Source organism: Meles meles, chromosome 2, assembly GCF_922984935.1.
Source record: "Meles meles chromosome 2, mMelMel3.1 paternal haplotype, whole genome shotgun sequence".
In the NCBI taxonomy this organism is placed as follows: domain Eukaryota; kingdom Metazoa; phylum Chordata; class Mammalia; order Carnivora; family Mustelidae; genus Meles; species Meles meles.
The window spans coordinates 88998263-89010361 of record NC_060067.1 but is presented as its reverse complement, the minus strand read 5'-3'; the positions used below and the strand labels follow the sequence as shown (position 1 = coordinate 89010361).

The following is a 12099-nucleotide window of genomic DNA, read 5'->3' as shown; positions in this document are numbered from 1 at the left end:
GATTGGATAAAAAACAAGACCCAATGATATACAAGAGACTACAGGAGACTCATTTTAGACCAAAGACACCTCCAGATTGAAAGTGAAGGGGTGGAGAACCATTTATCATGCTAATGGATATCAAAAGAAAGCTGGAGTAGCAATCCTTAGATCAGACAAACAAGATTTTAAACCAAAGACTATAGTAAAGATGAAGAAGGAACCGTATCATAACAAAAGTATCTATACAATAAGATCTAACAATTGTGAATATTTCTGCCCCTAATTTGGGAGCAGCCAAATATATAAACCAATTAATAACAAAACTAAAGAAACATACAGATAATAATACAATAATAGTAGGGGACTTTAACACCCCACTCACAGCAACAGATGGATCATAAGTAGATAATCTACAAGGAAACAAGGGCAACCTACGGATTGGGAGAAGATATTTGCAAATGTTTCGTCAGATAAAGGGCTACTATACAAAATCTCTGAAGAACCTAATAACACCCCAAAACCAAAATATCCAATCAAGAAATGGGCAGAAGACATGCACAGACACTTCTCCAAATAAGACATCTGAATGGCCAATAGACACATGAAAAAAATGCTCAATATTACCCGGTATCAGGGAAATACAAATCAAAACCACAGTGAAATACCATCTCATATAGGTCAGAATGGCTAAAATAAAAAAAAAACTTAGGAAACAACAGATGTTGGCAAGGATATGGAGAAATTGAAACCCTCTTGCATTGTTGGTGGGAATACAAACTGGCAAACACTCTGGCAAAGAGTATGGAGGTTCCTCAAAAAGTAAAAATAGAGCTGTCGTATGACCCAACAAATGCACTACTAGGTGTTTACCCAGAGCATACAAACATAGTGATTCGAAGGGGCACATACACTCCAATGTTTATAGCAGCAATGTCCACAATAGCCAAACTATGGGAAAAGCCCAGATGTCCATCAGCAGAAGAATGGATTAAGAAGATGTGGTATATATATATATCACTCAGCCGTCAAAAAGAATGAAATCTGGGGCGCCTGGGTGGCTCAGTGGTTTAAGCCTCTGCCTTCGGCTCAGGTCATGATCTCAGGGTCCTGGGATCAAGCCCTGCATCGGGCTCTCTGCTTGGTGGGGAGCCTGTTTCTCCCTCTCTCTCTGCCTGCCTCTCTGCCTACTTGTGACCTCTCTCTCTGTCAAATAAATGAATAAAATATTTAAAAAAAAAAAAAGAATGAAATCTTGCCACTTTAGTCATATGTGGATTTCACTCATATGTGGAATTTAAGAAACAAAGGAGACAAACATAAAGGAAGGGAAGGAAAAATAAAACAAGACAGAATTAGAGAGAGAAACAAATCCTAAGAGACTTAATTATAGGAACCAAACTGAATGATGCTAGAAGGGAGATGGGCAGGGGATGGATTAACTAAGTGATAGACATTACAGAGGGCACTTAAGTAATGAGCATGGGGTGTTGCATGCAACTGATGAATCACTCAATTCTACCTCTGAAACTAATAATATAGTATAAGTTAATATAAAAAAAATAAATAGTAAAAGTTCTTGTAGGCTAGGCACAATATTAATTCAGATACTCAAAATATTTGTTGACAATCAATCTTAGTTTGAGTCAGAGATCCTGCCTTACCTAAAACGTTGAAAGTTCCTTATAAATATGAACATGCTTTTTAGATAGCAATTCTGAATACTTTTAGATATTGTTACAAATATTTAGTTTAAAATTTAAGAACATACATATTGAGGAAAAATGTTTGACTCTGTCTATCAATATTATTGAAGTCTCAGAAAGTATCAAAATAATTATTCTCTTTCACTTTCAGTCCTAAGTATGAAAACATCTGATGCTAACCATGGTACTTAAAAGTTTTTGTTGCTTCTGGTTGCCTAGACTTATTTTGTTGTACAAGGCTCTTTATGTTGTTTTTAATCTACCACTCAAATCAAATATTTTACCACTCCCTATACTCCTAGCCACAATGAAATTCTTAACCATTATTTATACACTACATGGAATGGACCCAAATTCACATGTTGAAATCCTAATCCCCATTGTGATATCATGAGGCGAGGCCTATGAGAGGTGATGATGTCGTGAGAGTGGAGTCTTCATGAATGGGTATAGTGTTCTTAAAAAGAGACCCCAGAGAGAACTGTTGTCCCTTCTGCTATGTGAGGAGACTGAGAAGACGAACATCTATGAACTGGGAAGAGGGACCAACCAGACACTGAATCTGGTAGGATCCTGAACTTGGCACAGCCTCCAGATAAGAAACAAATGGTTGTTGTTTAAGCCACCCAGTCTAAGGTATTTTTGTTATAGAAGCTTGAACAAACTAAGATACCATGTTACAACCTTTGTAAATTCTCTGTGCCTTTTTATGTGCCATTTAAATTTTCTGTTTTTCTCTCTCCCACTCCCCCTGCCACTTTTTTTTGGCCTGGTAAGCTCCTATTCATTCTTCAAGACCCAGTTTGAATGTTATCTCCTCTGAGAAGTCTTCAGGGGTTTTCTAAAGGCAAAGTGATTGTTATTGTCTGTTGTATGACTGCTTTCCCAAATAGGTAGTAAACTGCAGGACATGAGGGAAACCGTTTTAATAATCTTTGTATTCTCATCGCCTGGCTCAGAATGGGAGCTTACTGAATGCTTAATGAATGGAAGAATATCTTGTCAGTCTGTGAGAAACACATTTGCCTTCCCACCTAAATATAGCCATTTATAATTTTTCTGTAGCCATAATATAATAGTGAGGAACATGAGGTTATCCTGACATTTTCAAGGCCTCCATTGGTATTTTTTTTGAATTAAAAAAATATCCTGATCCACAACTGCTTAGAAAGAACTTTTAAAGTATCTTTCTGTAATTCCTTGAGCATATAAAAATTTCTGTATTCTATTTTCCTCTAGAGAGAACTGAACACTTAGAAAGCAATTTACAAAACAGAAGCATCTTAAAATAAATGGTTGAAGGAAAAAAGAGGCAAACAAAACAACAGGCTCTTAACTATAGAGAATAAACTGGTGGTTACCAGAGGACAGGTAGGTATGGGGATGGGTAAAACAGAGGAAGGGAATTAAGAGTATACTTACTGTGATGAGCACTGAGAAAATACAGAACTGCTGAATCACGATATTGCACACCTAAAACTAATACAACACTGTAGGTTAATTAAACTAAAATTAAAAAAAAAATTTTAAAAAGCAGAAGCAACTTACTTTGTTTCGATCTTGTACAACCAATATTTTTCCAGTATTTTCATCAAATACAGCTCCTGTTGGGGAAAAGTAAAAGATAATTGAGAAATATTTCTTTCACCTTGGACTCCTCCCATATGCCTATCTGTGGTCATCAAAATTGTACCCAACTTGGAAGGCTTAGATCAATTACTACCTCATCCATGGACACTTTTAAAATCTCTCCAGCAATAAACTGCTCAGTTACTCAGGTTCTTTTAACAACCTGGAATATTAATGATGGTTCTAGCATATGCTAAATTGTAGGATAACCAGTTCTATAAGTTTCTTCTCTAGATCATCTATTCTTGATGGTACATAGTTAAAGAAATTAATCTTTCTATCCATCTGTAGCATTTATTTTAATGTCATATATTATGCTTAAAAACATTTATTGAATAAATGAAGTGACTTTTCCATTCTCATTTTTATTCCTTGTATAGAACATGGGTTGTGCCCCTGATAATCTAAGTCTCAAATATCTCAATATTCAGTTCAGAGTCTCCCTGAAGCCACTTACAAATATGTATTTTTTTTTATCATGTGTGTATATGACTTTTATAAATACCAATATGTTGCTTTAGGATAATTGTTTATTTTACATATGTCCTAAGTTCTAATCCTTTCATTTATTCATTTAATATACACACTTCCAAGCACATTACACATTTGGCTAGATGTTAGGGAATAACAAATAAAGAAGGTTTATTAGTTTTTTGACAATCCTGGGTCAAAAATATAAATGATACCTTAATGATTTGCATTAACTCCTTTAAATGCTATAATTTAAAAATATTTATATTTACATAATATGAGGAAATATTGTTAAAAATGTATATTCTACACACCCTTTAAGATTAATTGAGTTACTATATATAATACTTATGGGTTTTCTATATAGTAATTGACCCCTGTTATATGTCAGGCATTTATTGAGGTGCTAGGGATATAGTGGTAAACAAAACAAAATTCCCTATCCTCAGTGGGCTTACATTCTGGTGTGTGTATGAGAAGGTAACAAATAGAAAACAAATTATATAGGACATGAGGAGAAAATGCGATGTAGAAATAAAATACAGAAAGGTATAGGTATATATAACACAAGGAAGGACAAATTTCTCTGAAATGAAAACTGCACATTTTAGTGTTTAAAAAAAGGAAAATCACTAAGTGAGATATAATTAACATTAATGCTGGCTTCCATTAGAAAGCATAAACTATAATTTAACTGGACTTTATAAGGGTTAGAATGCCAAAGAAACGCCAAGGAAACTTACTCTTAAATTTTAATAACTTGTGATTACTCAAATTGCAATTTTCCCTAATGAATTATAAACAAGAGCAAAATACTTCAGACAAAACCAGCAAAGCTAAAGCACAATGCGAGCGACCCCTGCTGGTCACAACTTAAAAGATAAATAAACACAAAGAGATCAGGGATTAAAGAGAGATTACTATTTTATTATGATTAGTCAGGTACTGTGCTAAGTGCTTCATGTACATTATCTCAGGTATTCCTCACAATACTCATGTGAGTGGTATCATTTTTAGTGCCTAGGTTCAGACAGCCCTAAAACTGTCTGGATTCTGAGCTGGTATTCTCCCTATGCAACAGTGTCCCTTCCCTACACAACTGAGCTCTCCGGGAACTTGAGTTTCCACTTAAAGAGCTATCTAATCATTCAAGAAATATTTATCTACTTTATGCCAGATACTGTCTTGAACCTGACAAGACAATGGTGGAAAAGACAGAATACCTGCCTTCACAGAGTTTATATTGTTGTGGGGGAAATTAAGTACATGGTATAATTTTAGATTGTCATGGGAGCTATATAGAAAAACATCTGGATAAAGGGGCCACGAATGATGAGACTGGCATGCAGGAGGGCTGTATTTTAGACAGGAAGGTCAGGAGACTTTTGAGATGTTGGAGCAGAAACTTCAGCTCTAAAGAGGTAGATAAAGCCCTGGCAAAGAGCATTACAGGAAGAGGAGTTCATAGGGGTGAAAGCTCTAAGGCAGACACAAGCTCGCTGTGTCTGAAGAACAGTAACAAAACCATAGCTCACTCCATTCCAGTGTAGGGGAGGAAAGATTTTTTCTCTACCCACTTAGGTTATGTATCTAGGGCTGTGAACTGAGCTGACAGAATGTTTTCTGTCAGATTAATGGAGAAAAAAAATACATATTTTTTAAATTTATTATATTTACATGTACTGGGTGGTGATGGAGATTATTAAAAGGAGTGAAAATCCCAAAAAAGTGTTTAAGCCCAGGGGCATATATATATCATTTTAACAAAGAGCAATGAATTATGGAGCCAAGACAAAAGAAAAAGGGGGTTGGGATAAGGGAGGTAAATGGTGGGAAAATGACTAGGACATATATGGGGGGAAATTAGGGATCCAAGGGTTATTTTAATAAGATTTATTTGTATAGACTTGACTTGGTGTCAGCTCACCATCTTCCATAAGAATGTCTCCTCTTCCTGGTACAAAAAATTTATGCCCTGGTTTTAGGTTAAAAAAACAAAACAAAACAAAAAACAAAACAAAACAAAACCAAACCTTCCTGTATCTAGTGTTTCTCGAGCTCAGAATAATCAATATGCCAGAGTGGTGTATTTTTGTGGTGGTATGTTCATCTGCTATACCTACCTCCTGTTGCTTAGAACAATAAATGTCAATTATTTTCCCTTCATCTAAAAAACGCTATACCTTTTCCAAAACAATTTCTTATATGATTTCATTGCCACCCCTAATAGCCACTTCATATCCTAGTTATACTTCAAGACTGTTCAAATTCCAGATCTCTCATTGCCTGAACTCCTACGGTATATCTTATCTATAATACATATTACAGTATTTAGTTACAAACAAGGGCTTCATAGTACACTCTTTATGTATATACTACTAATTCTGTAGCAATAACTGCATTTAAAAGTCTAATTTAGAAGTCTGTACCAATGAACTGATAATTGCATGACTTTCTAATGAAGTGTGAGGGTGTCATCAAATTGCCAAGTAGTCTTCTGAAGTAGAGCAGAATGGAAATTTCTATGTCTCTATTTGTTAAAAGTGAGATCATGGATACAGAAAACATTAGGCATCCTTGAACAACTCCTTTTTAACCTCAAAGGTGCAAACTACCTTTGAAAATGCTTGTAAGTTGTATGAAGGCAAATAAAATTATTAGTTAAGTTAGTAGCTTACATATAATACTGCTTTCATTTAAGTCATAAGGAGTCTTTACTATTTCACTTTTCCTGGAAGTCTAAGAATTTTCTTAGCCCTGGTTCTCAAAGGATGGTCCAGGGACCAGAATTAACATTAGCAGTAGCAGCAAAGAATCTATGAGAAATGCAAATTTCCTGGCAACATCCCACACCAACTGAATCAGAAACTCTTAGATGTGGGACCCAGTAGGGTGTTCTCAGCAAGTCCTCCAGGTGATTTTGATGCACCCTACAATTTGAGAACTCCAGTCTTAACCTGGAGCAAATTTTTCAAGACCACATCTTTGGAGTTAATCAGTGGCTTGAAAAGTCCGTAATATACTTAAATTGTGTATCTTAAACAACTGTTCCACACCATAACTTAATGTAAATATCCTTAAGAAGTAATGCCCCCCCAAAATCTGCTTTCCTTTACCTTAAATTTCACCTGAAAGTTATCTTGTACTTAACACACTTACATAATTAATACTGATATGTTTTACCATAATGACTTAGTCCTGATCCCAATTCAGTGTTAATATTTGAGTACTGAAGTTCAAATACCTACGTAAAAATGTTCAAAATTTTCCTCTGGAACACTCAACACCAAACTTGCTTGGTGTGCTGCCCTCTGCTGACTCATAAGACAAACTTCTGTTTAAGCTTGGCTGGATGCTTGAAGCTTTTTTTTTTTTTTTTTTTAAGATTTTATTTATTTATTTGACAGAGAGAGATCACAAGTAGGCAGAGAGAGAGAGAGAGAGAGGGAAGCAGGCTCCCTGCTGAGCAGAAAGCCCGATGCGGGTCTCGATCCCAGGACCCTGAGATCATGACCTGAGCCGAAGGTCAACCCACTGAGCCACTCAGGCGCCCCAAACTTCTTCTGTTTAAAGCACTCCTTAATAATCCCAAAGATCAAGCTGTTCATTACACATGAATAAAATACCACTTAGCTGTACGAAAAAATTGGGCGAAACCTCTAAAAGGTCCATTTTACTGTTAGTTTGAAACTGACCTGCAACTCCTACTTGATGTGTAGCATATCCTGGTAATCTGCTGCGTCCCTCTCCCAGCCACAGTGTCAGCGTGGATGAATCCGATTCTGCATGGTGAAAGCAGAAACCCAGGGAAGCAGCAGGGGTAATAAATCGGCTTTGGAGGATGGGAATGTGCAGCCATACCGCTATCCTACCTTCTGATCTCCATTGCTGTATTGCAGCTAAAATGCAGATGAGGATAAAAATCTGTAAACATTTTCCAGTGAAAAGAGTGGAAGACATAAAAAACTCATCTCAGGTGTCACCCTTTCCAAAAAGCCATCCTAAAACATCCACCTCCCTTAGTACTTAGCTAGGAAGGGCTGGGGGAGGGGAATCCTAAAATGCTCTGTTTATATCACCAGCACAGGAACTAAGTTTTATTGTAATTAGTACCTTGTTATGGGATTTTTTCCAGCAGACTGAATTCCTTGAGGATAGAGCTGGTAATTCATATCACCTGACACAATGCATGGCGCATAACTGGTGTTCAATATTTGTAGAATGAACAAAAAAATTTAAACAAAATAAATTGCTCTTCCTTTTAACATCCTTAGTTTTAATCTTTATAAATGACTCTTAGGGGCTTCTACTTACACTTTAAGAATTCTGTCATAATTTTTTTGGCTTATAAATTTCAAGGTGGTTAAAACTCTACTTTTTTTTTTTAAAAAGATTTTTTTTAATTTATCTGACAAACAGAGATCACAAGTAGGCAGAGAGGCAGGCAGAGAGAGAGAGAAAGGGAGAGAGAGAAAGGGAGGCAGGCTCCCTGCCAAGTAGGACCCCTGGGATCATGACCTGAGCCGAAGGCAGAGGCTTTAACCCACTGAGCCACCCAGGCACCCAAACTCTACGTTTTAAATAACGTATACTAGAAAAAAAAAAATGAAAATATAATGAAAAAATCAAAACTTCTTATCTTACTAGCATGCGGAGATAAAAATTTAAATTTTGACATTTTCCCATTAATATAATTTTGGAATTGACATCACACCATATATAATTTACAGCGTATCTTTTACTACTTATTATAAACATTTTGCTGCCATTAAAATTTGTAAGGAACATAAGTTTTTAATGACTGTACAATTTTCCTCAGATAGGTACACCAAAACCTGCTTAACAAACCTCTTACTCCTGGACAAATTATTTCTAATTTATAAATAATACCAAGATGAACGTAGATTTTTCTGTTTTGACTTCTGTAAATTCTCTTATTTCTTAAGATTGAACCAGAAGAAAAAGATGCCAACATTTGGTCCTCACTAAGCTCCAGACACTGTGTATATATTATCTCGTTAAGTTCTCACAGCCTGAAAGGCAAGTATTATCGCCCCTAATTTATGGGTGAAGAATACAGCAGTATTCTCAGATCATTTTCTCCATCTATCACCGCACTTAATCTTTACAATAATCTTGCAAATTGTGTGCGTGTGTGGTGGTGGGAAGGCTTGATTATTCATTTAATGGCTAATTTCTTTTTCCTCCTCTTCTCTTCTCCAGCTGTGCAGTGACTCCCTGTTAGGGACCATGTTCTCTACCTCTTTAAAAGGCAGTGGGTCTAATACAGTGACAAACACATGGGAGCCTTTCACAAAAGCTTCTTGATTTGGGACTATGGAGTCAGATCCTTCTCACCCATCTCTTTCTCTGATTTAAATCTTTTTAAAATTGATGTACAATTACACAAAGGGCACAAATCTTGAGTGTACATTTAAGGAGTTCTGACACATACATACACCTGTGTAACACACTCCAATAAAGATTACAGAGCATTTCTATTACCCCAGAAAATTCCCATATCCTCCCTAATCATTCTAACCAAGTGAAATCTAGTTTGACTTAATAATAAAATTTGCACTAGCTCTTGGAGGCAGCATAATGCATTAAGAACAGATTCCAGAGCCAAGGGAAATTAATCTCTGTGCCTCAGTACCATCACCTTTCAAATAAAGGTAACAGTATTAACCTCAGAGTTGTTATGAGGATTAAATGAATTATTTAATATTTGTAAAGTTCTTAAGTGTTTAGCAATAGGAATTCATAAATGCAATAGAATGTTTTATTAAAAATATAAAGTATATAGCACTATATAGATTATAAATTAGTTTTCTATAATTTATCTTTGATCACCAAATGTATCGAGGAAAATAATTAGGGTTGGCATTATGCACCTAAGCAACCTAAGAGGCAAATATTTTTAGTGGTGGTTTGCCTAATGGCTAAGCACCCGTGAGAACCCGGGACTTGAAATCTGGATGTGTGTCTTTAAACGCAACACTCATGCTTTGCCTTTTAGACTAAGGAAGTGCTTTAACCACTTGGCCACTGACAAGTAATAAGTGTGTGCAAATAAACACCTGTTTCTTCCCACACATTGGTAGATATATTAGAGGATGAACATTCACTTGATTCTTCTAGCTTGATTCTTCTACGGCTGATACTGTTGGAGAAGGCAATAATTCACAAGTAGGAGAGAAAATGCGGTGAAGAGGCAAGTAGTTTGGGAAGGAGAATGATTAAAGAACGAACTAGCTGAATTATATTTACATAGATGCTCATTTGCCATATTCCTCATTATCTGAAGTTTTCTTTTAGAGTGACAGGATCTTTCCAATGCTGAATTTCCGTGCTAGGCCTTCAAGTCGAATAGAAGAACCTTCAGGGGTAGTCTGATAAACTCCGAACCAAATCACCGGCTTCTCTCAAAGTGAAAGCGCCTCCATCTGAGCTGTCTTTCCTATCTTTAGACTTAAGTTCAAGGAAAGCAGAGAGTGTTCTTACTGAAGATTGAAAGCGCCCACTACCCTCCCTGGTTAATCATAAAAGATTTGTTGCTTTGTCTCTAGCAAACTCCAGTTCTTGATGCGTCAGCCTGATCCAATTGGTGTACAAAAATGACCACTCTGGTCCATTCATTGTTCACCACCCGTATAGCTTTGTCTCGGGGAAAGTGCCCCGCAGAACTAAGTCCCGGTAAATATTAACACTACTGAGCGTTAAGTATGTGGTAGAGGCCGAGCGAAGCACTTTATATGCATTACCCTACGTAAACCCCCAGCAATCCTATGCGTTACTAACCGGTTTTATGGAAGGGTAAATGGTAGTTTATAGAACTTGCCGAAGGTCACACACTAGGAAGTTTATCAGAAACTAGGGCTGCCGATCACCAAGTCTGGGATAGTTAAAATTTCAACCAAGTGCCTCAGAAGCCTCCCAGCAAAGGGCACAAGAAGGAAACGGGAAATTGGTACGAGTCATGCCTGCCCTCTCTCCCTAGGACTCGGTACTTGATTGACGGAGACCGTGTTAGGTGGATGGGGGCCCCGGTTACTTTATTAGAAAGGTTCCGGAGCCAGGGAACCCCACGGCCCAGGCACACTTGCCCTGCAAGCGCCTCTGGAATGAGGCGGCGTCCAGGCGGTCCAAGGCGCCGAGCTGTGCCAGGCTCACCGAGACGCCACCGAATCTGTCCAGCTCTCCCCGCAGTTCTTCCGCTCTGGCGGGGTGGTCCCACCTGCAACCCCGACCGCCGCAAGCCCCGCGGTGCCCTGCCAACAGCCTTGCGCTGCAGATCCGCAGGAGCACTGCGCGCGGAAAACTCCCGCTGGTTAGAGGCGGCATTTACGCGTTGGCGTCCTACCACTAGCTCCGGCCTTAAATCAAGTTTCCTTTGAGTTCCCTGAGAGGAGGTCGCTCCCGTAAATATTAGAAGAATGCCAGCCGAAAGTTGTGCTAACGTTACAACTTTTTTTTTCCCCCGGGGCTATACCGAAGTAACCTTGAAGTCCTGTCCACCAGCTCCTCTCAGAAAATTTCCCGGTTCCAGGAAAGCTAAAGAGAAACTTTTCCACCACTTTCTTTTTCTAGTTTAAGTCAACAGACGTTTGTTCAGGGATAGGAAAGGCGTGAAGAAGTCCTGCGCTCCACTTGGGGGATTACGGTGGAGGGCGGAGTCTCGTTGACTTCTGCTCCGGAAGTTTTTCTTCCAGAGACTGGAGCACGTTGAGCCGGCTTTGCTGCAACCTTTTCTAGGCGGCCTTGTGATCATGTCGTCCAAGAAGAACAGAAAACGGCTGAATCAAAGCGCAGACAATGGTTCAACCTCGCCCTCTTCTGCTTCCTCTGTTTTGGGGCCCTCGGCATCTTCAGCTGGGTCCGGAGCGGTGGCAGCGGCCGGGACTCTGGTTGTGACCAACTTCTTAGAAAAGGGTAAAGCGTTCTGGGTGGGAGACCTGAGGCGGAGGGGCGGCAACTTAAGACGTAGACCTTTAGGTGATGCCGCCTTTAAGGTGCTGAGGCTTTTGAAAATTGGGCGAGACAGAGGTGTGACAGTGGCACGCAAGTTTGTACACCCGAAGCCGTGCCTTACTTGGAGAAGTCAGGCAGAAACGGCTTATCCGTGGATAAGTCACGCCATCACTTTTGTAAATTGTTTTGAATTTGTAAATTGAACTTGAAACAACTTTTCCACGTTTAAGATTAACGACACATTTAACTGCAAAATTACTTAAAGCTACGAGCATCGGATATATATACCAGAAAACTAAACAGTTCAGTAAAGATGTGGATACATCTTTCCTAAGAGAGATCA

General features: G+C 38.3%; 2 protein-coding genes across 9 annotated transcripts in view; one reads left to right on the top strand and one right to left on the bottom strand.

The window, feature by feature from the left end:
* Positions 1-11295, bottom strand: part of NUDT6 (nudix hydrolase 6) — a 39083-nt gene extending 27788 nt beyond the window's left edge. The window contains exons 1-3 of one of the 8 annotated variants that reach the window (XM_045992398.1): positions 11278-11295; positions 7481-7684; positions 3234-3289 (exon numbers count right to left, since the gene is read on the bottom strand). Coding sequence is in view for 3 of the 8 variants with exons in the window: in XM_045992362.1 (XP_045848318.1) it covers positions 3234-3289; positions 7481-7684; positions 10892-11129 (498 nt within the window). In the remaining 5 variants the exon portion in view is untranslated. Of the gene's footprint in view, positions 1-3233; positions 3290-7480; positions 7685-10055; positions 10550-10586; positions 10612-10891; positions 11155-11277 lie in introns of those variants that run through there. The other 7 variants (XM_045992362.1, XM_045992397.1, XM_045992399.1 and 4 more) reach the window with 7 other exon arrangements.
* A 226-nt stretch (positions 11296-11521) lies between these two features.
* Positions 11522-12099, top strand: part of SPATA5 (spermatogenesis associated 5) — a 336855-nt gene continuing 336277 nt past the window's right edge. The window contains exon 1 of the mRNA XM_045998426.1: positions 11522-11717. Coding sequence (XP_045854382.1) covers positions 11555-11717 — 163 coding nt within the window. The 5' untranslated portion in view covers positions 11522-11554. The remainder of the gene's footprint in view (positions 11718-12099) is intronic.